Source organism: Heliangelus exortis, chromosome 22, assembly GCF_036169615.1.
Source record: "Heliangelus exortis chromosome 22, bHelExo1.hap1, whole genome shotgun sequence".
NCBI lineage: Eukaryota > Metazoa > Chordata > Aves > Apodiformes > Trochilidae > Heliangelus > Heliangelus exortis.
Window position 1 is genome coordinate 7,617,343 of NC_092443.1, and position 24,268 is coordinate 7,641,610.

General features: G+C 55.6%; 2 protein-coding genes across 4 annotated transcripts; one reads left to right on the plus strand and one right to left on the minus strand.

The window, feature by feature from the left end:
* Positions 1 to 25: 25 nt before the first annotated feature.
* Positions 26 to 3,709, plus strand: PDCL (phosducin like). 3 transcript variants are annotated; one of them, XM_071765839.1, is made up of 5 exons: positions 27 to 71; positions 1,432 to 1,475; positions 1,722 to 1,896; positions 2,169 to 2,350; positions 2,965 to 3,709. In XM_071765839.1, the coding sequence occupies exons 3-5, from the start codon at positions 1,728 to 1,730 to the stop codon at positions 3,514 to 3,516; spliced, it is 903 nt and encodes a 300-aa protein (XP_071621940.1). In that variant the 5' UTR covers positions 27 to 71; positions 1,432 to 1,475; positions 1,722 to 1,727; the 3' UTR covers positions 3,517 to 3,709. The 3 variants fall into 3 exon arrangements, with proteins under 3 accessions (XP_071621942.1, XP_071621940.1, XP_071621941.1); XM_071765840.1 differs by lacking the exon at positions 27 to 71 and adding an exon at positions 898 to 1,122; XM_071765841.1 differs by lacking the exon at positions 1,432 to 1,475 and having other exon boundaries at positions 26 to 71.
* A 3-nt stretch (positions 3,710 to 3,712) lies between these two features.
* On the minus strand, positions 3,713 to 15,855 carry PTGS1 (prostaglandin-endoperoxide synthase 1). Its single transcript, XM_071765838.1, has 11 exons — positions 15,687 to 15,855; positions 10,870 to 10,986; positions 10,594 to 10,734; positions 9,937 to 10,080; positions 9,376 to 9,557; positions 9,185 to 9,268; positions 8,615 to 8,861; positions 7,810 to 8,096; positions 6,956 to 7,103; positions 6,271 to 6,646; positions 3,713 to 6,193 (listed from the first exon to the last, which is right to left on the minus strand). Exons 1-10 carry the CDS (start codon positions 15,793 to 15,795, stop codon positions 6,291 to 6,293), a joined length of 1,815 nt encoding a protein of 604 aa, XP_071621939.1. The 5' UTR covers positions 15,796 to 15,855; the 3' UTR covers positions 3,713 to 6,193; positions 6,271 to 6,290.
* Between the last annotated feature and the right edge of the window lie 8,413 nt (positions 15,856 to 24,268).

Genomic DNA, 24,268 nt, shown 5'->3' on the forward strand with positions numbered 1-24,268 from the left:
CCCTTCCCGCCCCCTTCCCGCCCCCTTCCCGCCCTGCTCCGCGCGGCCCGGGGCGGCTCCGGCGTCGGAGGGTGAGGAGGAGGAGGAGGAAGAGGCGGTGGGGCCGGGGGTGGGGAGTGTGGGGAGGGCCGGGATGGGGTTGGAATCGTGACCGGAGGGGTTGGAGGTGAGGGGCTGAGAGCCGCGTCGCCTCCCGCGGGGAGGGAGTTGGGGGTTCGGCCGAACGGTTCGTAGAATTCTAAAATGGTTTGGGTTGGGAGGGACTTTAAAGATATGGAGTTCCAAACCCGGATCGATGGAATCCCGGAAGGGTTTGGGCGGGAAGGAATCTTAAAGATTATCAGGATCCACCCCGCCCTGCGTGGGCAGGGACACCTCCCACCCGCCCAGCTTGCACCAGGCCCATCCCACCCGGTGTTGCAGCTGAGGGACTTTGCCCTTTTCTGCTGGAAATGAACCGTTTTGCTTCCCGTTTTGCTTCCCGGTACCCCCGGATGCCCCCTGCAGGAATCCGGGCCGCCTCTTCCCGCAGCTCTGCGGAGCTCCGAGGGGTAATCCCCGTAATCCCGGGCCATCTGGGCACCTCCTGCTCATCTGCTCGGTCTGGTTTGAACTCCTGCAGAACCTGCTGGCAGGTGGCAGAAAAGCCGAAATCCCCACTTTATTTTATTTTATTTGCTCGGGGGATCGTCATCACAGATCGGTGAACAGGGCTGCCCTGCAGAGTTAACTATGAGCCCACATTAACTGATCTGATTGCAATTGCTTTTTTTTTTTGCTTTTTTTTTTTTTTTTTTTTTAATGAAGTTTTGTGGACGTTTAGTTTATGCATCACGGATCCCCAGCCACAGACCTGGCGTTGTGGCACTCATTTTTACATCCTTTGCCCCTCACCCAGGAAAGAAGAGTAATTTTTGGTGTATTACATCTCCATCAGGATGTGATCCCATTAGCAGCAGCTCTTTTAGAGGACTGTGATGGAAGGAATCAGTGGAAAGAGCCCCAGACTCAGTGGTCCTTCAGCTTCCCATCACTTGGAAGCATCTGATGTGCCAGCATCTTAACTTTCAGTGTTGTTTGTGCAAACAGGGTGCTCTTGGCTCCTGTGCTGTTGGTAGACAGGTGAAAAGAGGACAGACACGAAGATCTTTCTTTTTATGTGTTATTTCTTACTCTGGAGATTATGTTCATGAAATGGTAGCACTGTGTGTACTAAGCATTTGTATGTTCTGTCTCAATACACAGAAAATAGTTTTCTGTGTTTGGTGACCTTTTTTTATTAAACTGCGACCATGGTTACATTTTCTCTAAATTTTTTTCCTTGCCTGTGTTGTTCTGTGCTATTTAAATATGACAGATTTTTGCAAAAGTTTATGTTAGAGGTTGCCTTTGACAAGTTGAATTAATATAATCTGAAATTTCTTGTTCCAGATTTTGATAGACGTTTGTCCCTGAAAGACTGGAAAGGAATCAAGGTCAGAACATTTTAACATTTCTGCACTAGTGAGCCTCAAAGTAGTTCTAGTTGTAAAGGTTTTTAACTTGAGTTTGAAATTGTGTCTAAGATTTACCTCCCATGACTGTGTGCTCTAAACTCTTTGTATGTGGCTAAAAACCAGCTGTGAACAAGTAAAGGGCTATCACTGTGCATTTCAAGTGGTATCTCTTGATATTTGAACAAGAGGTACATCCACTTTTTTGTTAATTGGTTCTTTTTTTAGAACAAAATGACTACTTTGGATGATAAAGTGCTTGGTGAGAAGCTCCAGTATTACTACAGCAGTAGTGAGGGTGAGGATGAAGACAGTGACAAAGAAGATAAGGAGGAGGAGAGCACCATTCCTGAAAGCATTGGGGAAGTAGAGCTTAGCAGCGATGGCAGTGCAGTCAACACAGGTATCCTTGTGTCCAACTAATGGCTTATTGGAAGATTCTTTGTCTTTCTAAAATGCATTTTTCAACATGGAAGTCCTTTTTTTAAAGCTAGCTGAGACTCATAATTTCCTGGCTCTAATCTAACCTTATTTTTGATAGCTGGTTCTTTATTTTAATGTTGGACTTCTCTGAGAGACTCCAGCATTGTATCTAAAGCAGTCAGACTTTGCATGCAAAGCTGATTTGTGCAATTTGATATACAGTTAAATACACAATCCTGTATTTAATTTCAGGTCCCAAAGGAGTCATTAATGACTGGCGAAGATACAAACAACTGGAAACTGAACAGAGGCAGGAGCAGCGCCGAGAAATGGAACGACTCATTAAAAAGTTGTCCATGACATGTAGGTCTCACTTGGATGAAGAGACTGATAAGCAGAAGCAGAAGGAGCTTCAGGAAAAAATCAATGGAAAGGTAACATGGCAGAAAGGAAGCTCATGCTGCCAGCAGAGAGCACACAGCATTTCTTGCTTTCAGATGGTGAAAGTTGGCCACACTGCCCTGTTCCTTGAGTAATGCAGATATGATAACAAAGCAAGTGAACAGATAAGAAATACATAAAATCTGGTTGGCTTCAGGTCTACAGATGAGATAGTGTGATAGTTATATATCAACATAATAATCAACATTAACAGAAAGACTAAATGAGAAAGCTGATGAGAAGGAAGGTAGGGTTGGGTCAGGCACAGTAACCAAATCAGTGCTCAAAGCTGAGGGAAAGCACAGAGCCACCATTAACCTGAATTAAAGTGGGAGCATGGAGCAGCCACTTGTGTTATTAGTGCAGGTGTGGAAACTAGAATAGCCCAGGCTGGAATCAGAATTCCTGGTGGATATGGTTTCTAATTAGATCAGAATGGAAAGTAATACAAAGAGTGCTCCAGCCTCCATGGGTTGCACGTTACTGTTATGAAAGATGAGTGACCCCCATTAATCCTCTTGATTTAAATTCTGTGTTATGTAAGTCACCCACATAGTGATGCAGAGCTTTTTTCTCTTTTTCATGGATTTTTGTATGTGCTTTTTAGATGACATTACAAGAATATAACATGATTCACAACGATGAAGATGATGAGGAGTTCTTGCAGCAATACAGGAAGCAGCGAATGGAGGAGATGAGGCAGCAGTTGTACAGTGGGCAGCAATTTAAACAGGTTTTTGAGATTACCAGTGGTGAAGCATTTTTGGACACAGTTGATAAAGAGCATAAGAGCACACTGATCATGATCCATATTTATGAAGATGATATCCCTGGCACTGAGTCCCTGAATGGCTGCATGATCTGCCTGGCTGCTGAGTACCCAACAGTTAAATTTTGCAGGGTGAAGAGTTCACTCATTGGTGCCAGTGCTCGCTTTACTAACAATGCTCTGCCAGCTTTGCTGATCTATAAGGCAGGTGAGCTCATTGGCAATTTTGTGCGAATCACTGACCAGCTTGGAGAAGATTTTTTTGCTGTTGAGCTGGAGGCTTTTCTGCAGGAATGTGGCTTGCTTCCAGAAAAAGACCTAGTTCTCCTGACTTCTATACATAATCCATCTGCATGTTACAGTGAAGACAGTGATCTGGAAATAGACTGAATTGCTCACAGCAGGGATCAGTAGGTGTAGTTGTACAGTGGCCTGTTCTTGTGCTAGGGATTGTTCATTTTCTTCCTTAGACTGGGTATGTATTCTCCCCCTTCATGCACTTTGACTTTTGCTTGTTAAAAAGTAATTTAAGGAATGCCTGCCATTTTTCTTAAATTAATTCAATAAAGTACACGCTAAAACAGTCTTTGTTTTATGCAATTCAAATGTATTTTACTAAACATGAAGTTCTAACACATTTCAGTAAGTTTAGGAAATTGTCTATTGGCATCTCAGTTCTCCAATTTGCAGTTCCCTTCTTCAAAGTACCTTCTTGTTCTAACACTTGGCCATCTAATTTTTGTTCCTTTCTCACTTCAAAATAACAACAGCCCCTGACATCATCCTGAAAATTACTTTTCAGCTGGAGAAGAGTTCTTCTTCCTTTAACTTTGCCTGAGACTGAAGTGAGAAAATGTTTCAATTACAGCTTTTTGTTCATTCTTGGGTTTCAACCTGTCCTGGTTTTCCTCTGATGGTAATGTTGTGCAGGTGTGTTCTTTGTGGGGTGCATCAGTGGAGTTCACATTAAGACAGAAAAATAATCTTGTGGGCTGGGGGTGCAGCCTTTGTGGACAGTTAGCAATTTTCCCCTCTGGCTTCTGTAACAAATAACAGAGTCCTCTTTTCAGTTGCCCAGTGACAATGCTCTTGGAGTCTCATTTCCCCAAAATCATGAGGTGACTCCCACTTCAGGACACAGGACGCAGCCACCCAGCACTGGCTGAGCCCATTGTCCCTTCATGAGTGCAGCTGCTGCATATTTCTCTTTGCTCCTGCAGCACCTTTCTCATTCCCATTTGTCAGTGATTATGTTTTTATTAAGGTGGATTTATTTATATTGTTTGTACTCTGCTTACTTCAGAAATCAGATCATAATAGGGGGAAGTAATTTTCAGGGTTCCTGGTGCATTACAGTTCACCCTGTCTCCAGCAAGGCTGGTGCTGCCCAGCTGAGAGAGAGCCTGGGCAGCAAGAGAAAAGGCATCAGCAATTTACAGTGAATGCAAGTATGAAAACTGCTGAGTGAGGTGAAGGCTTTACTGGCCAGATGCTGGTCTGTCTGAATTGCTCAAGCAGGGTCACCAGCTCTCTATACTTTGTCATTACTGAATTGTCATCTCCGTGCTTAATTTGATTGCAACATGTTTGCTTTTTCCTGAATTACTTATTTTGCTTGTTACTTTGGAAAGTAGACTATCATTACCTAAATATCTGACCCATGTTTAATTATTAAGTTTAATTGCAAGTTTTATGTGAGGCACTGTGGAACACCAGGAAGAAATGCAAATGCCTCTGTGTAAGCACTAGGTTTCTAGGAGGAGTGGATCTTAGGATAGAAAACAAAAAGAATTTGTAACTGTATCTATTTGAACTGGGTTTTCAAAAATAGTATAAGCAGAAAAAATAAGTAATTTGTAATTAAAACTTGCAGAATGGCACAAATTGTAGCTTCTTTAAGGAAACTGGCAGACGTCCAGATTTTAAAATGTGGTCAGAGATTATTTCTTGTCATCTCAGAATTGCAGAAAAAAACCTAACATGAAAGTTATATGAAATTAAATCATTGAGCACAGATATCAGCACATTTAAGAAAAAATCAAAGTAGCCATAATTGATATTCAGGATGAGATTCAATGAAGTCTGTCATGCAGACAGGCTGCATATTAAGCATCATTACAAAACCTGGTTTGGAGAGGGTGTTGAGGGAGAGCTGTCTGCTTGAGTTGCTTTGAAGTTTTATTTTTATAAAGTGCTTTTGGTTTTTGAGGTTTTTTTTCCCCTATTGCAGCAAAACTGTCACAGAATCAAAACCCCCCCTTGCTGTCAGGTGGCCTGCAGCAAGGTGACTCCTGGGAGTTCATCTCCAGTGCTCAGGTGTATGATAGATGGTTTCCCATATTAATAGCAAAAAGGAAAGAGAAAGGGTCTGGATCCAACTGATTGTGTAGCAGAAGACAAATAAGCAACAGGGGGAGAGGGAAGAGGGGCTGTCGTGCTGCTGGTTCTCTGCACAGCTGTGGGGAGGGAAGGGGAGGCTGGCAGTGGTGGCTGAGTCTGTTCTGGCAGTGCAAGGGCTCTGCTCCCAATGCTTTTTTCCATTCCTGAAGTTTAATCTTTCCAACCTGACCAACTGGTAATTGTGTGCCCTAAAATCCCAGCATTCCTGATGTGCATTAAACAACACAGCAGAATGAAACTAATTTAGAATCGTCCGGTCTCTAATTCCTGTCTGAAGCATTCCTCCTTGGGAGGCTGGGAGCACTGAGGCAGCTCTTCTGGTGGGCTGGTACCTGCTTATCAATTGGCACCAAACCAGAGCTTTTGATAGCTGCCACTAGGAGCAGGATGTTTGTGGTTGAACTGACAGGAGCTGAGCTGGTGCCTTGTGCAGATGGTGTTGGGTGGTGGAGATGAGGGCAGTCGTACGCTCTGCGAGTGTGCTCCAGCTGCTGGGGTGGGGTTGGGACACAGATGGTCTCTGGATGCTGTGTTGCTCCCCCTTTGCTGCTGTTCACCCGTTTTCTTGAGCATTGGGTTGCTGGCTGAGCGAGGGCTGGTGTGGAGGACACCCAGGGTGGGACCATCTTCTGTCCTGCTCCTGCTTGGCGCAGGGGTGGGCAGGTCCCTGCGGGAAGGAAGGGGATGTTCAGTGCCATGCCAGGAGCTCAGCTCTGCTGGTGCCTGGGCAGGGACAGTCCATACCTGGGCAGGCTGTCCTGGTGCTAGAGCTCTGTAGATGGCCCACCACCCCGAGGGCTGACACTTTCCACAGCATCTGGCACCTGAAAGGCCACGTATGGGCACTTCTTCACGTTGAGGCACACGAGCTTCTCGAGCGATGCTGTCTTAACTATCTCAAAGCCAGTTGCTCCACCAAAGGTACTGGGTTTCCAATACTCTGGGGAGCAGATAGGGTTTCCAAAAAGCCCCTTGAGGGAAAATGGAGCTCCAATCTCCACCATGCTTTCTCCAAAAATACCATTGGGTTGGGGTTTCTCAAGCAGCAAGCCTGGATAAAACTCCAGAGCATCGATGTCTCCGTACAGCTCCTCCAGCTCTGCTGCCTTCTCTTCCTCCCCTGCACCAAGGGAACATCAGAGTGCTTCAGCAAGGGAGTCACAGGACTATGGGCAATGGGAACGTGGCAGCACCCACAGCCCGGGCTCCTAGGCCAGGCCCTGCCCTCCCCACTGCTCACCCAGCCTTGTCCACCATGGGGCAAAGGTGACCACCAGACATGGCTCGGACAGGCAGGAGCGGATGGGCTGTGGGGCAAACCCTGTGGTGGGATGAGAGTCTGGGGTCTTGTCCCCCACCTGCAGGCACAGAGCCATAGAGCTGCCCCAGGAAAGCCCCCAGAGCTCCTGCAGCAGCACTGCAGCCCTACCTGTGAGCTCCTGAAAGGACTTGTAGGGCTTCATGCCAAACCTCTTCCGATACTCGTTGAAGGGCTGTAGCCTCAGCTGCCGGGATTCCTCGATGACCCCAATGGCCACATGCAAGATGTTGGCATTGATGGTTTGTCCCCCACCTATCTGGAGGATGAGAACACAGGGAGGAGACATGTGAGGCAGCGAGGCACCACCAGCACCTGTCCCAAGGGGACCCAGCACACTGGAGCATCTCTGGGCCTGGTGTCAGGGAGACCAGCACAGCATCACAGCACCAAGCGGAGGGCAACCACTGTGCCACTGTGCATGGCCAAAAAACAGCTTTGGAGCAGCTTGGGTCAAAGCTAGTTCTGTTCACAGCACAGGTCAGGAACAGTGCAGGAGAAGCCCTGGATGGGCAGTGACTCCCCCATCCCTGGGGGAGAGATTACTGAGGCTTGGGGTCACAGGAGGACCCTGAACAGCCCAAGAGCAGCAGGTCTGTGCCTTAGCCTTGCTGCTTTGCATGGAACTCAGAAATGTAGATGTGATGGCTTGGAAGAAAACATCCATGTGATGGCAGCAAAGAACAGATCAGACAGGAGATCCCATCACACAGCAGGCTCCTGCCAGGTTTATTACAGAGCCCCCAGAACAAGCAAATCGTGCTGCCAAGGTCCAGCCTTGCTGCAGTGCTTGTGGGGAGGACCCACAGCATGTCCATCAGGTGATACCCTGGGTAGGAGGCTGTACGTGACAGCAACCCACTGCCCAGTGGGGAGGTTGGTTACAGCAGTGTCTGCCCTCCCAGTCCCACCAGCATCCCTCCTGGGGTCCCACTGGCAGGAAGCGCCAGAGAGCCAGACCTTACCCTTCCTGCACTCTGCTTGGAAAAGGACTCCACCAGCGCCTCCACGCCGTAGTCCATGAGCATGGAGGTGTTGTAGAGGAACTGCTTGTAGCTGTACTCTTCCCCCTGGATGATGAAGGAGTCTGGCATCAGCCCGTGCCAGTGGTAGAGTTGGTTGAACTCCACCGCGATGCGATTCCGGTACTGGAACGGGGTCCCAAACAGCAGCTCGGGGTCAAACTTGAGGCTGAGGAAGTACCCGCTGAGATGCTGGACGTAGTCCTCAATCACAATCTTGATGGTTTCCCCTGGGCAGGGGGTGAGAGAAGCAGCCATCAGCTGGCAGAAGCAGGACCTACCAGCTCTGTGCCCTGTGATGTCACCCATGTGCTACAGCAGCATGTCCCAGCACCCAGCCACTACCTGGGACCCTTCTGACTTGTTGAGCTGGTCAGGAATTATTTTTTCACCAGTAAAGGTCAGTCTGCCAAAAGCTGACCTTGACATCCTTCTTAGAGGTGAGGTGGTGAGTGACATGGGTCTCACCTGGATTTTGGTAAAATATTGACTTTTCACAAGATTATAGAAAATTTATAATGAACATTAAACTGAAAGTTTAAAATTATGACAAAATTATTGAAAAATAATATTTTTTACAGACCAAAGCTGACTCTGTGGCCCAAAGCCAATGATGCCCAGTAGGCTGACAGATAAACTCCTCCAGCCTCTAAAAGCCATCCTGGCCACCACCCTCAAACAGAGACCATCTGGGGCTTGCCCATGGGACGTGGGGCTCCACGGTGCCTGTGGCACTGCTGGTCCTCACCGATGAGGATGAGACGAGCTGTCTGGAAGAGCTGCTCATCACTCCAGGTGGGATGCTCCCGTTTCAGGATGTCACAGACACGGTTGTGCTCACGCAGCCAGAGTGTGCCATACATGCAGAGCCCTGGCAGCAGCCCAAACACCTCCTGCCCCATCGCCAGCTGCTGCTCCTTGGGGACGGCAGACGGGTAGACCATGTGGACCGGAGCATCAGTGACCACGGGGGGGTACACCTCTCCACCCACCACCTTGGGGAGACAAGAATGGAATAGCAGAAAGGGAAGAGAGGAGAAAACCAGCCCAGTGAAAGCTTGTCCAGCTGGGACCTTCCTCCCTCTGGGCACTCAGCAGGAGCTGAGCAGGATGGAACAACCCTCTGTTCCCATGGTACAGCCCCACCCATGGAACACCCGCTGCCATCAGAACAGCTCGACCCCAAAATTCGTCCCCCCTGATATGGGTCTCCTGATGCTCCTGGGAATCTCTGGCCTGGCAGCTGCCAGAGGGACATGGGCTTCACACAACCCTGGGGCACAGGGCTGAGACACATTTCAACTGTCCCAGGCAGTACCTGGAACTTCAGCTTCCCATCTCTGAAGAGTCGCAGCTGGTGCTGCCGCTGCAGGTTGTCCCCATACAAGTGCCCGAGGTCCACCTGCCAAGAGAGCACAGCATGGAGGCTGCTCCAAAGGGCCATGCACACCCCTGTCCCCATTCTTGCTCCCCACATGCCCCCCTGCCCCCCCCTCCAGCATCCCTCACCCCGTGCCCCAGCGCCTTGGTGAAGCCACGTCCCATCTTCCCTGACGTCTTGAAGAACTGGTGGGTGAAATGCTGGGCAAAGAAGGCAAACATCAGGTTGGTGCCTCGGGGGTCAGCTTCAAACTTCTGCCGCAGCAGGAACCTCTCTGCCAGGAGCTGGGGGTCAGGCAGCTGCTGCTTCCCTGTGAAGGATGGAGGTTGAGGGCAGATGCTCCGTGCTGAGCTGGATGGGTACTGGTGGGGCTGTCGGTATCTGCTGCAGAACCAGACATTGACTTGTCTGCAGAGACACCTTACAGCCCTCTCACACAGGCTATGACGTGCCCCAGCAGCTCAGCCTGAGCTGTCCCAGCACCACTTCGGATGCCACCAAGCTGCTCCTGCCCGTTGAGCCATCTTGGGCAGGACAACAGTAGCACGTGGCACTGCCAGCAGTGCCCTGCAGATGTGACCATGGCAGAGAAAGCTCAGGGACAGGTGAGTGGGAAACCCACCCATCCAGGGTGCTGCTGTGATGACACAGCATCATGCAGTGCTGGTCCCTCCAAGCTAGCCATGTACCTTTGGTCCCCATGGGTGTGGGACAGTTGTCTGGCACAGGTGGGAGGACACGGGTGTAGTAGCTGACGTTGGCATAGGCCTCCCAGCTGATGTAGCCATAGTCAGAGTTGAAGGTGGGGGGGCTGGGGATGAGATTGGCACGAACTGAAAAGGAGAAACAGAGGTCACCACTGTAAGGCCCTGGGCGTGTGGCAGCACTGCATGGGCTCTGCTCCTGACCACCCCAAAACCCAGAAAGGGATCAGCAGGGGTTGCATGTGGGTGTCCTGGGCTTTGCTCCCAGCCTTTTAAAGGCTGCAGCTCCCTGCAGAAGGGGAGGGTTCATGTTAATGCTCTAAGTGGATTCTTGGATGATGCATGTTCTTGGATGATGTTCTTGGAGATGACAACCACATAGAAATGGTAACACCAACAACCAGAGCCTTGTGAACATGTCGCTACAGCTCCAAGGGCTGGAACCTAAATATTTATGCAAAGTGATAGATGAGGGGACTTGAGTAACAAGGGCCAGCTCCATATTTCTGCAGGCTGCTGCTTTCTGTACTGCTGCTTAAGAGTCCTTTGGCCCAAGTGCCGAGAGCCCCTCGTGTGTCCCAGCTGTTGGCAGCCCTGGTCCCCACATCCTGCTGCACCCCCAGACCCACTGCCACCTCTCACCTGTCAGTATGAGCCTCATGAGTGTGTCCCGGATGAAGGTGCTGTTGACAATATCCCAAAACCACTTGAAGTGAGTCAGGACAAAGTGGTAGAAGGCAGGACTGGGCTTCAGCAGGTCGTGGAGACGTGTCCACAGCTCAGCTGGGGGAGACAGAGCCATCGAATCCCTCAGCCCGTTAATGAAGCCTGATAATGAATCCAGCCCACCCACACAGCTGCTGCTGTGCTTCAGGCTCAGCATGCTGCCCCAGCACCCATGGGTGCCAGGGGACTTACGGGAGGTGCAGTTGGCCCCAAAGTATCCCGTCCGTGTGCAGTCACACTCGTATCCTCCCAGGCCGACCCTCACGCAGACCCCTTGGTGCTGGCAGGGGAAATGGCAGCAGGGATCCACTGTGGGGACAGAGAGAGACATCACCATCCAGCCCCGTGTCCCCTACACCCGCTGCCTGCTCATGGGGTGACACTGCCCCGGATGGAGCTGGGGTGGGGACAGCTCAGGGACCCCCCTGAGCCGAGCTGGTTTGACACCAGCCACCCCCGTGAACCCAGTCCCCACACCTGGTGCTGCAGGGACACAGCAGAGGAGCTGCCAGCACCCCAGCCAGTGCAATGTCAGTCCTGGGGAGATGCCACTGCTCAGCTTTTCTTTTACCCCCCGCGGGGAGGAATTCTGGGCAGGGGCATCACTTCAGCACTGCAGCCCTGCCTCAGGCAGTTGCCCTTGTCTGGGGTGGCCAAAAAGGAACTATTTGTGCCCATGGCCACACACCGATGAGTGCTGGGGGTGTTGCTGCCGGGGCCGTGCCCGGTGCCCCATGTCACCGCGGGGCTGTGGCACGGGGGTCGCCTGCAGGGCGCTGGTGCAGGATGAAGCAGTGCAAACACAGCCCCGGGGCAGCAGTGCCGGGGGATGCAGTTTGCTTTGCCAAGAGGCCCCTCCACCCGGCCCCTTCCTCTGCCGCCTTCAAGCCCCGGCCTGCAGGAGGGAGATAAGGGCCCTTCCCGATGCAGCAGGATCCCGTGGGACAGCACTGCCACCACGCTGGGTTTGTCCCCAAGACCTGGGATGGGGCCGTTGTGCCAGGAGAATAAAAGGAGAATAAAACCCTGGTTGAGGGTTTTGGTGCCCTCCAGGGGACAACGGCCACCAGCCCCACCAGGATGTACAGCACCTGGGGACAGCAGTGTCGCCAAAAGACAGTGCTTGGGGACAGTGCCATTAGCTCACCAGGTCCCCGCCGAACCTGGTTCAAATTCTGCTGGAACTTAGGAACAGGCTCCAGCGCTGGGGCAGAGGGATGGGAACACAGAAGAGAAACCACCTTTTTCCCATAGGAAATTGCAGCTAAAAATTACCGTGTTTGAAACACAAAACTAATTTTGAAGTGCTGTTTAGTCCCCGGGCCAGCTGCCCACCCAGGGCAGGGCAGAAGCTGCCCGGGGGCTCTGCCCTGGCTGTGCTCAGCCCTGTGACCCCACATCCCTCACGTCATGGGGGGAGGGGGGGGTGGCTTGCAAAGACGAGTTCAGCTCCCAGCCCTTCTGCCAGGCTCCCTTTCATCTCAGATCTTTTCATGTATCCAGACGAGAGGCAGCAGGCAGGTTCTTATTTATCTCAGACGAATTCAGGTCAGACCACGCGTTCTTTTTTTTCTTTTTTTTTTCCCAAGACAAACTTTTTTGCAAAGGGGTCCCAGCCACTGTGAAGCTGAAGCATCCTCCGGGCTGTCATTCTGCCTTCCATTCTGCTCCAGACTTTACAAGCACCTAAAAGAGCTGCCCCATGCCCTGCTCGCTGCACCCCAGGGGCTGCTGTGGGGCTGGGAGGGTTCTCCACGCCTGGGGCACTGGCTCAGCAGGTCGTGTCCTGCCCCCTCTCTCCAGCTGACGTGGGGAGCGTGGAGAATTCCACCTGGATGGGGCTCTCCCCGGAGTGTGGCTTCCACGGCATGTCATGGCCGAGCACCCTCCAAGGCGGGTTTGGCACCGCGCCGGGCTCGGCCGAGCTGCCTCCTCCCGCGGTTCACAGCCGTGTCAGCGCCGCGGGGTCCCGGAGGTGGGGCGGGAGCAGCATGTTCCAGCCAAAAGGGTGGGAGGGAGACGGTGCGTGTCCTGGCCCGCGACAGCAACCCCCTCGCATCCTTTCGGAGCCTCCCTCCCGCGGTGGCTCCGTGCTTCTCCCCACCCCAGCCAGGAATCCTGCGCCGGCCCTGCCGGGATGGCTCCAGGTGTGGGAAAAGCTGCTGCCAGCCTCTGGAGCTGGAGCACGGCCCCTCCGTGACAGCAGAGCTGGTGGACACACTCCATCACCGCTGAAAAATGCCAGATTTGGGGGACAACATCCGCTCTGTGAACTGCAGCCAAAGCAACCTGGGGTGACTCACGACCGGGCTGGAGCTGGGCTTGGTGGATGGGAAAGGGCTCTGCAGCCACAGGCTTTGGAGAGGATGAAAGGCTCATGCACTTGTTTTCCTGACGAGGGAGGTTTCCTCGGGACCACGAGCTGCTCGCAGCACAGGTGGTACAACCAGATTGTCATCTGCAACCACAGCTGGTGGCACTCCAGCAGGAGTGAGAGCCACGTTGGGCTGGGCCATCCTCATCCTCATCCTCCTCCTCCCTGCACCTCAGCTGGGCTGCAGGCCCCAGCACCGAGTGAAACGGAGTGAGCTGTGGAATGGCTGCAGAGAGGATGGTCAGGTTTATTTTGCAAGAGCACTCGTACAAAACTACACCCCTGAAGGCATGCCAGCAGCCAAGGGCAATAGCTGCAGGGGAAAACAGAGAAACACCCTGGGACCAGTTTGGCTCTGCTACAGAGAGTAAACATCACGGCTGGGAGCCAAGGTGCAGTCAGTAAGGATTCAAGTAGAAGTGCTGTAAGCAGTTCTGTAAGCTGTAAGCAGCAAACACCAGAGAGCAGGAGATCCCAGCCTCAGCCCAACATCCTGTTATTTGGTCTCAGAGAGCAGATCCCAGGGGTAGATTAGGGCTCTGGTCCCTTGACGCTGTCTGGGGAGGAGCAGGAGCCCAGCCACTCCTCTGGTGGTACCTCAGGGCACAATGCAGTTCCCCTAATTTCCCAATCAGATATCTCCCTCCCTAACTGAGGCTTGGAAGAGAGCCATCCTTTCATGTATATCCCAGGCATCTTTCTTTCCCCCTCACGTGATGAAATTTTCTTTGATTCCTACATGCAGCAGGCAGGGCCAGGGGTTGGTCTCTGTTGTTCCATCCCAGCACTGCCTGTGCCAGCTGCTTCAGGCATGTGGGTTCCCAGGCCTCTCCTTTGCTCAGCAGGACACATGGATGCTGCTCCCACCTTCTTCAGACCCCAGAAGGAGCTTCTTGGGGAGATGAGACCCATGCCAGGTGATGGTGAAGCTGGAGGAAGAGTTGTCCCTTGCCTGTCCCCACCACCTGCCCCAGCACAACGGTGACAGCCAGGTACATCCACGGGGTCCCTCTTTTCATGCAGATGTAGTGGCAGTGGGGTGCCTGTGGGGGGCTCAGCAGCAGCCCCCCTCCTCCAGTACTCACCCTTACTGCTCCTGCTCTGAGGCCAAGAAGCCCAGAGGTGGCTTGGCCATGCTGGGGGCACCCAGCCCCTGGTGGAGGGACCTGCTACTCCAACTCCTGGAGTCTCTGGTAGAGCAGGCATGGCCACCATCTGCATGGCCATAACTCCTCAAAATGCTGCAGCCCTGGGTCATCAGCCTCAGACCAAACCTACTCCCTTTGGGTGGCTGCTCCCCTGATCCTGCACCCCCTGAAATGGGGGGGGGGTCCTTGTTCAGCCCTGCACATCCACTCTGTGCATGTTTTGGGGGATCTCAGGTGGGCAAACCCAGGGGATGGGATCACCACCAGCATCATTTGCAAGGTCTGTGGCCAGAGCCTTGCTGGAGGCTGCAGCCCATGTTCCTGGGCAGGTTTTGCTGAGAACTTTGGTTACTGAAGTGAGGAACTGTAAAACCTGAAACGTGCCACAAGCTTCATGCTGAGATGGTGCTTCCCCATGAGGGGGGAGGTCATTTCACAGAAGAGGGACTGGAGTCAGTGTCCCATTAAGGACCTGGAGGAAGCTGCACCAGAGGAGTTGGGAATGGAGCTGATGGAATTCCAGGCATGGTTTTATTTTGCAACACACTCCCTGGATGCCTGCCATTAGCAGAGTTACTCCTTACCTCCTCAGGGTGCACGGGCAGCCTGAGCCCACCACAGCTGTGCCAGCCTGAGGTGAACTGCTGGTGGCTCAGGCCACCAGAGCTGTCCCTGCTGCTCCCTGCCCTCTGTCCTCACACCCAGACAGCAGTTCACCTGGTACGTGTTTGGGGAGGGCAGAAAAAGGCCCCAGCTGCCAGCATTCGTGGAGATCGACCCCCCTGCTTTTAAGAAGCTCCATCCCAGCCCCGGGGTGGGGTCAGGGGACAGCGGTGGCCTTGGCAGGAGCCCAGCCCTGTCGTGCAGCCGAGGCCAGAAGTGGCTGCTCCAGGCCCCGTGTGTGGTCCCCGCCGGCAGCCGCGGGAGGTAGGGGGGAAGTTTGTTTTTCACGGGTGACTTTGCTCCCGGTCAGGCGTGACGGGCCGAACCCCCAGCCCCGGGTGCTGGGAGATTCTGCCCCAGGCCGTCACCTGGGGGTTCCAGCAGGCTGCTCCTGCCCGCTCTGCCTGCCCTGCCCGCCCTGCCTGCCGTGTCCTCCACCTCGGGGCTTCTGCGGGTGGCCCCACGGTCCCGGCACCCACGGGGCGAGGACGGGCGCGATCCCGTCCCGGGGGTCCCGTCGGAGAGGGGACCCGTCCCGCACCTCTCGGCAGGGTTTGGGGCAACCGGCCCGCCCTCTCCCATCATCTCCCCATGCATCCCCCGGTACCGAGTCCCACTCTCTCTCCCTGAAACGCCACCCCGCCCGGTGCAGGATGTTGCTGCTGCCCCCGTACCAGGCCCCCCGGGATCGAGTCCTTCCTCTCTCCTCGCGTCCCCTCGGAGCCAAATCCCCCCTGTGCAGCATGTTGCCGTGCCCCCCGGTTCCAGCTCCCCCGGGTCGCCCGCCCTCCCTCCCTCCCGGTGCCGGCCCCCGCCCCGCGTACCGGAGCCGTCGGTCGCGGCGGTCCCGGCGACCCAAAGCAGCAGTGCCTGGGCGAGCAGCAGCCGCAGCCCCACGGACGGCGGGGCCCGGGCCCGGCACCCACCGCCCATGGCGAGAGGAGGCTCCGCGGCGTCCCGCCGCCGCTCCCGGCCCGGCCCCACCGCCCCCGCCCCCGCCGCGCCTCCTCCCGCCCCCGACGGGACGGGGCCGCCCCCCACAGCACGGCCCGCCCGGGGGGCTGCCCTGGCCCGCCCACCTCTCCCCGTGGGCCACCCCTGGGGCCCCGGCTGTACCCGGAGACCCGAGTCCCCCCAGGAGCCCCCTGCCCACCCCCAAGTGCCCTCGTGTCCCTCCCAGTCCTCGCATCCCCAAGCATCTCCGCACACATCTCCTGGTCGCCAGGTCTCCCTGCATCCCTCACGCCCACCTCCTAGTTTCCAGGTCCCCCAGGACTCCCATCCCAATCCCCTGCTCCCCATCTGTGGGTGCCCCTTCCTTGGGACACCCCACCACAGCCGGGGCAGCACCCCTATCCCCGCAGCGTGGCCGTGGGTCCGGCTCAGCTCCCTCTGATCCTCCGTGGGAGGCTGCCCTGGCAGTGCTGCCCAGCTGGCACGGGGAGCTGCGAGCTTGCCCACGGCCGCCAAGAGCCGGAAAAACTGAATTTATCAGTGAAACCATCGCTGGATGTTTCCTGCCTGGCTGCTTTGCCCCCAGCTCCATCCTGCTGAGTGCAGGGACAGGATCAGCACAGCCCAGCCCGGGCAGGCACCAGCCACCCTGCAGGGAGTGCATGGGGACAGGAGAAGTTTTGCATGTGGCTGGGGTGGTCGAGAGCAGGCAGGGCTGCTGGGCCTCAGGGGATGTCCCTGAGCCTGGTGGCACCCAGAACTTGTGGCTGCTCGCCCGCCCTCTCCCGTGCTGCTCTGCAGCAGCAGCCCAGCCCCCCGACACAGGGTGGGTTTCAAAATCATCTCAGGTTTTGCTGTCACCCCCTTGCAGAGCAGCAGGAAGCCCCTGCAGGACCAAGGGTTGCACAGTTCGTGCGTGGCTCCTGCACAATTCCTCCATGGTTCCTGCTCAGTTCCTGCATGATTCCTGCATGATTCCTGCCCAGGTCCTGTGCTGTTCCTGCCCTGTCCCTGCACTTGGTGTAGAAAGCAGCTGTGTGGTGGGGACAGGGGCTGTGGGAGCCAGGTCCCCACTGAGGGGTATCAGCAGCAGGGAGGGAGCATCCCAGCAGGGTGAGCAGATTTTCCAGGGGTCCAAAAACGAGCAAGGGCCTTGGATCCAGCTGCAGCAGGCAGACACGAAATGAGAGACAGAAATGAGCTCAGCAGACTCTTGATGCTTTCCAGCAGGGTGGGGACACAGGCTGCCTCCCCACGATCAGCACTCTGGAAAGAGGGGCAGGTTTTGCTGTACACATGCAGTCAGAGTCCTCATTGTGTGCTGGAGCCAGGGCTGTCCCTGCACCCAGCCCCTCTCTCCATCCTCTCCACCCTGTGCCTCTGTGCTGGGGGGCTACAGGAGCAGGGCAACACCCGGTGCCCCCAGCTGCTGCTATTGGCCCCACAGTGTCACAGCCCCACAGAGCAGAGTGGTTTACCCCTGTGGCTGTGCATTTTTCCCTTTCATCCCCACAGGCATCACCTCCAGTTCCTGCTACAGCCTTTCCTCTCCTCCCCACACTGGGCCCTGTTGCTGTTGACAGCATCACTGGGACCTGGCAGAGCCTGACAAACATCCCCCCCCCCTCATAGCCCCCTGGGCCAGCCCGGCAGCCCTTGGGGGTGTCCCAGCTCTGGGAACTCTCTCGTGCTTGCTGCTGCTCTCCCTTCCCTCTTGTCAGCTTTTAATATAATCATTTGCTTGCACAATACAGGAAATAGTTGCAACAGCCCAAGGCCCAGCTGTCTCTCCAGGGCCACCAAGGGGCTCCATGGAGTCACTGCCCCCCATCTGCAGGGTGAGGAGGGGGCTGCTGCCAGCAGCTGCAGGGCAGGGGGTGCTGGCTGTCCTGTGCACCCCAACTCCTGGAATCTTGCCCCAGATCCAGACCCTTCCCTCCAGGTGCCTGGTGCCACACCAGGCTGCTAGGCACAAACCCAGCAGCTACCAAGCTGCCAACAAACACCCCCCTTCTCCTTCCTGATGTCTGTCTGTCTGAGCTGCACCCAGAATGTCTGTCCTTGTGTTCCAGAATGGCAGCCAGCCCCGGGTCCCTGCTCCTGGCCAGGGCAAGGGTTAGGGTGGTTCTGCTGGGGCACCGTGGTGAGAGGTGTGGGGACAGGGGGATGCTGCTCCTCTGAGCTCAGGGCAGCAGCAGGGACATGTCCTGGCCACAGCTCCTGGGGGTGCTCCTCAAGGATCAGCTCCTGGTGGGACATGGATATGCCAGCAGGATGGATGGAGAGCCGTGTGGCAAAGGAAGCCTGGGGTGGTTGGAATGTGGCTGGAAGGTTTCAGTCCTGAGCACCCAAAGCCTCAGCAGTGGCCAGAGCTGTTCCTGGTGTCCCCAAGTCCCAGGGATGCAGGGCCCGGCCGTGCCTCGTGCAGTGCTCCAGTTCCTGCTGCTCTCACGCTTCTCTTCTGCTTTTCACAGCAGTGCCTGCGAGTCCCAGAGCTGTGGTTTTGCCCTTTTCCCTCCCGTATCTTCCCTCTTCCTCCGGTGACATCGCCGGAAGTTTTTGTTCCTTTTTCCCGCTGGGGTTGGTGGGACACAGCCGTGGTTCTGCTCCAGCTGGGGCTGTCCCGGGCCGGTGGGTGCTCCCCGGTGCCGGTGCCTGGACAGGCGCGGGAGCTGCCAGGGTGGTTTTGCACTGGGATGGGAATGGTGTCTCCGGAGCAGCGCTGCCGGTGCCCCTCCAACTCCCCCGGTGGAGCAGCGGCTCTGTCCGCCCGGTGCCAGCCTGAGTCCCCGGTGAGGGGTCACCGCCGCGGTGTCACCCCGGCCACACATGTGCACATCCCCGGGCAGGGCTGTGGGAGCCGCGGGGTACCGGGAGCCGGGGCTGCCGGCCGCGTCCTCCCGTAGGGAGGCAGCAAAACACCGTCTATGGCAGCGCTGCGGCGGCCGGGGCGGCGGGAGGCACCGGAGACACCAGGCACGGTCAGTGCTGAGATGCTCTGCCTCCCCTCTGCCCCGGTTTGGGGTGATACCAAACCGTGAGCCCGGTGCCACCGGGGTGAGTCAGCGAGAGCAGAGGTCCTGAGACCGCTCAGCATCCGAAATGCCTTCTCCCCTCCACTGCATCCTCCCAGGGGTGCTGGAGCAGCGGGGACCCCCCCCCGGGACGGTGAAAGGTCCTGTGGTGCATGCGTGGAGCCCTGCGCAGGCAGCAGAGACAACCCGGCACCCCTCTGCACTCCAGCCCTGTGTTTCGGGGTGTCCGTGCCTGGTAAGAGCATGCTCCCCCGACCCCAGGGGAATCCGCATGGCCCCCGGAGCGTCCCCCGACCCATCCTTGTGCATCCCTGAGAGGTTCTTGGATGGGACGTGGCTCAGCAGGTGGTCCGTGGGGTTTGAGGGTCTGGGAAGAGGGAAGCCAACATCCACCCCATCTCCACCCTGTTTTTCTACCATAAGGTTAAGAGGCATCTCTGGTGCCATTGTCCCATGGGGAATGTCCCCAGCAGCCACAGATACTTCAGTCCAGATACTTCTCCGTGGCTGGAGACTACTCATGGGGCATCGGCCTGGGCATTGGGCTTTCGGGGACTGTAGGGGCACAGGGCCAAGCGGGGCAGCAGTGGGGCAGCCCGGGGAGTGAAGCTGTCCCCGATGGCCGAGCCGGGCTGGTGACCTCTTCTCCAGCTGGGCCGGGCACTGCGGCAGAGGACCCGTGGCACGGGGAGTTGACAGGGGCTGTTTGGGGGGCTACAAATCAGAGCTGAAAAGCCGGGGCTGGACAGGCTGTCTGGGAACTCGTAACCTGAGCCCCAGGAAAGGAGGACTCAGGAAAGCGCTTTCAGCAATCATATTCATCATCTTCAGCTCAGACTCATTAGGCTCGGGGAGCCCAGCCCCGCCACCGCCACCGCCTCCCGCACGCAGATAGAGCCTCCGGCTCAGACAAATAAATGCTTCCAGCTTCCCGGTGGATGCGGCAGGTCAGGGAGCATCTGATGCCAATTACCCACGGTGTAGGGTTCCCCGGCACCGCACAGAGAGGCAGCTCCGGCCCTGCCGCCCGGGTCTGCCCCGGCCACGGTGCTGCTCAGCAGCCTACACGGTCCCTCCAGTCTGGGGATCACGGATCACCCTCTGATGCCTGTGCCGGGGGTCATGGGGCAGCCAAGGGGGCATCTTTGGTCTCCTGTCACAAAGGGAAGAGCAGCCCTGTGACACTCGTGTTTTGGGCTTCTCCCTCCTGGGGTCAGGGCTTGCCCACCTTAGTGTTTCAGGGGATGCTCGGGGGTCACCTCACTGCGTGGCTGTCCCCACCACGCCGGCTGTGCACAGCACTGAGCACTCAGCGCGGCACTGCAGGGATTAACTCCCTCAGGGCACTTCCTCCCAGGCTGTCCCCACCGCATGCGCTCACGGGGACCGGCACGACCCCCGCACGGACCCCAGCTCCTAAACTGCCCCCGATTTGGAGTTGTCTGGGTGGGAAACAAGTTAGGGCTGCACATCACCGTGGGACAGGGCGTGGGTGCGCTGTGCCCACCGCACGTGGGTCCCCACTGTCCCGGGACATCCCTGGGGCTGCACATCCCCGCCTCGGGGGCGCTGCGGTGAAACGGGTGCGGGAGGCTCCGCAGCTCTCTGGGACAGCTGCACATTTCCACTTCCCCGGGCTCAGCCCGGCCTGGATGTCCTTAATTGCCCAAAGGTCGGTGTCCCCGGGCCCGGGGCCACGTGTCGGAGGGACCCCGGGCAGGAACCTGACACGGACTCGAGTCATTCGGGATCAACGCTGGGGGCCAGGAAATTGCAGCGGACACAAACCCAAATACACCGCGTGTCCCCCCAGGTCATCAGGGGCTGGGCCAGATTCCGGCTGACAGTTTAAATGCCTTAATTCCTCAGCCACGGTGGTTCGAGGGGGTCCCGTGTGCCGTGGGCTTCTCCCAAAGCGGCCTCCGAGCTGGAGGTTTGTCTGTAATTGGAGGCATGTTGCATTCCCCTGAAAGTAGCCAGGTCCCGGCGGAGGGAGGCTGCGGGAAGGCAGCAATTTCCCTTATGGAATTATTTACCTGATTAGAGAGTTTATTTTATCAAAATTGCTTCAGAATGGGGCTGCTCAGTGTGTCCAGCGAAGGGAGCTCCCCGGTGGGGCCGGCGGCCTGGAGACAGGTAATTTGTGTGGCTAATGGGACTAATCCACCAGGCAATTACACCAATAGATTTCACGGCTGCAAAGTGTTCTGTTCCCATTAATTAAAAATCTGTTAAGAAGATTAGCATGTAAAGGTAGCAAAAAACCCCAAGAGTTTCTTTCTCCATCGGCCCCCAAAGGCGAGTGTGGGAGTGCTGGATTGCTCGCATTAGCACAAAAATTATTCTTTTAAAGGTAAGGGCTTCAAATCCAAAGTAACCGCTGACAGTTTCCCCCGACTTCCCTACCAAGAGGTCCTTTATGTTTAATTATAGCTTGTTTAAATTAGCTCTGATTGTTCGCGTGGAGTGTTAGTTTAAATTTCTTTGGAACGCGTGGTTGGCTGTGCCCTGCCGAGGGCAGCAGCCCCTGCCCCAGCCCCGCCGTGCCCTGGGGAGGAGACGGGGGTCCAGGGGGTCCAACCTTGGCATTCCCCGGTTGAGATGGTCGCACCAGAGCAGGAGCCGGGCTTGCTGGTACCTGGCACCAGATCCAGCCCTGCAGCAGGTGCTGGGCTGCGGTGGGCACCTCCCCAGCAGGGTGGGCACCTCCCCAGCAGGGTGGGCTGCCCACACCCCACCAGCAGCTTCTCGGCAGCGGGAGCTCTGCCCCATGGACTCCCTGCTCCTGTCCCCACGCCGCCAGCCCGGCTCTGCTCAGCCACCAGTGCCACCCCCTGGCCTTCGGCCACAGGCGGTCCTCGAGCAAAACAAAAGCAAATCCCCCGGCAGCTGAAGGTGCCATTTTTTACGGCTGGGCTGAACAAGGAAGTATTTTTTTATCTCTTAAAAATCCTGAATATTATCTGACAGTTTATCTTGTTTCTCGCATCCGTGTCTTTGCAGCAACGCCAGCTCATTTACATGTGTATTGCGCCTGCCTCCACGGGTGCTGAGGTCAATTGAAACTCAAGAAAAGAGGAGAAATTTATGCAAAACTGTTGATTGCATTTGTATGTAATGAAATCATCCAATATTCATCTGACTATAGACTCTAATCTGAAAGGAGAAGTGAAGGACATAAGAGTCACTGGAAAGCAATAATGAGCTTCTGTAGTGATTAAAAAAGCACTTGAGCTTTCTGAAAATCCAGCCAGAAATCGTGTCTAATCAACACGGAATATAGGAGGCAGAGATTACATTGATACATTTTGCAAAGCTCACTGTTGAAAATGTATGCGAGCTGTAAACTCTGACATGCCATCCCTGGTCTGTTTTACACAAATCCGGGCGGCACACAATCAGCACCCGGGCTCGTCCCTGGCACAAAGCAATCTCGGTGTCTCTGCTCGATGACTCACAAGGAGTGCAATCACATCTATTTTGAAGAGCAATGTTGGTTTTTAACTATGTCGAGAGCTTCCAGCTTCCTCAGAGTTTTTCCTTCCTTCCTTTCACCTCTGCTTGGTGTTCTCCAGGGCTCTGTCGTGGTCCCTGACACAACTTCTGGCTGTGCCACCCCGGGTTGGGGTCTGGGAGCACATCCAAGGACCCCGGTGACCCCAAAGTCTCTGTAGGGTGTGATGAGCAGAGATAGGGCCAGGGAAAGGACTTGTGCCTTGGGATCACCACCCCACCTGGTGGCCGTGGCAGCGCTGGCCTGGGGGTAACTCTGGGGGTGCCCCCACTCCACGTGTGCCGTGGGGTGAGGGCTCCAAGGGGTCCAGCCACAACTCTTCCCCCCCCTGCCCTGCCCTGCACGTCCCCGTGGTGTTGGCTGCTGAGGCCAAACCATTTGGTGGCCAAAGCATCGTGGCTGACATCAGACTCACGTCACACCCAGCCCCGACACTTTCTGGCCCGCAGTTCCTCTCCCCCACCCAGGTCCTCGGGTGCAGCTGCAGCTCCTTTCCCACCCGCCAACAGCATCAGCTGCAGCTTCTTATCAGCCCTGGGTGCAGCCCAGGCTGGAGCCAAGTGGAGGCTTCTGCCAGTGCTGGTGGAGCAGATGGGCTTTTACTGCAGCTCCTGGCAGGGAGCATCTGAGCAGTGGTGATTTGTGCAGCCAAAGGGATGAAGCAGGACCTGTCCAGAGCCACCTGCAACTGTGGCCACAGTGAGTGTCCATCTTTCTTCTCCTGGGTGGGTCCCAGTGGCCCTCAGCACTGTGCTGTGGCCATGGGAGGTGGAGGGGTTGTGGCCAGAGAGGTCTCTACCTTTCTTCCCAGCTAAAAGCTATTTTTGCACCTGGCTTTGCCTCACCAGCATGACCAGCCCTGGGCCTCCTCCTGCTGCCTCCCCAGGGCCCAGGGAATGGTGGCTGTGCTGGGACAGGCAGTTCTGGTGCTGTTCTGCTGCTGGGTTTTGACTTGTGAGGTGTAGTGAGATGCTGTGGGATAAGGACTGTCACTAAATACTTGGGATTTTCCTCCAGCCCTCAGGCCTAGGGTGCTGCTGGATGCTTAGGCTGTGACAATAGCAAAAAAAAAAAAAAACAAACCAGCAAAAACCCGAAAAAAGCCAAACCCAAAAAAACATAGTTGATAAATGTCAAAAGAAATCCAGTAATCAGCTGAAAGCAATTTACCCAGCCATGTAACTGCCCTGGGCTCGCCATTTTCCTTTATTCATTTATCATGGTAAGAGCTTTGGCCAAAATACACAAAGCAGAGAAATTGTTGACATGTGGGGCCCTAGCAGAGCAAATCCTTCATCCTCCTCCCACTGCGCACAAACTTACTTTTTGGGAGTTGTTTATTTAAGGACTGCAGAGCACTTGGTGCTCTTTGAACCCCAATGCCTTGGGAGCAGGGCTGGGGGTTGGTCACCATCTCCCCTTGCCCAGGGCTGGGTGGGGGGAGCTCTTTGCTGCTGTTGGGAAGTACCTGCTGGTTCTGAGGAGCTGAGCCCTGTGCCCAGGACCCTGTTCTGCTTCTGCCTCCTCCACCCCTTAAAATGGGGTACTGGTGGCTCAGAGGGGTGAGCCATAAGGGGTCAGGGAGGGCAGGTACTTGTTTTGGAAGGTTCTTGTGTTGGTTTTTAGTCTTCTCAGTCCTGGGTAAAGCAGCTAAGCCAACAGCACTGGTTTCAGTTCCCTGCCCATGAACCTCAAGGAACCTCACAGAATCAGCTGGGTTGGAAAGGACACTCGCTTCTTAAAAACCTCCAGGGACACAGAACCCACCCCCTCCCTGGGCAGCACATTCCATTCAAAGCCCATCTCCCCTGCCCCCCCTGCACCAGCCCATGTTGAGCTCCCCTGTGCCTCCCCAGCAGCCAGGCTGGGACATGTGAGTTTGAGGGGATACACCAACCAGGAA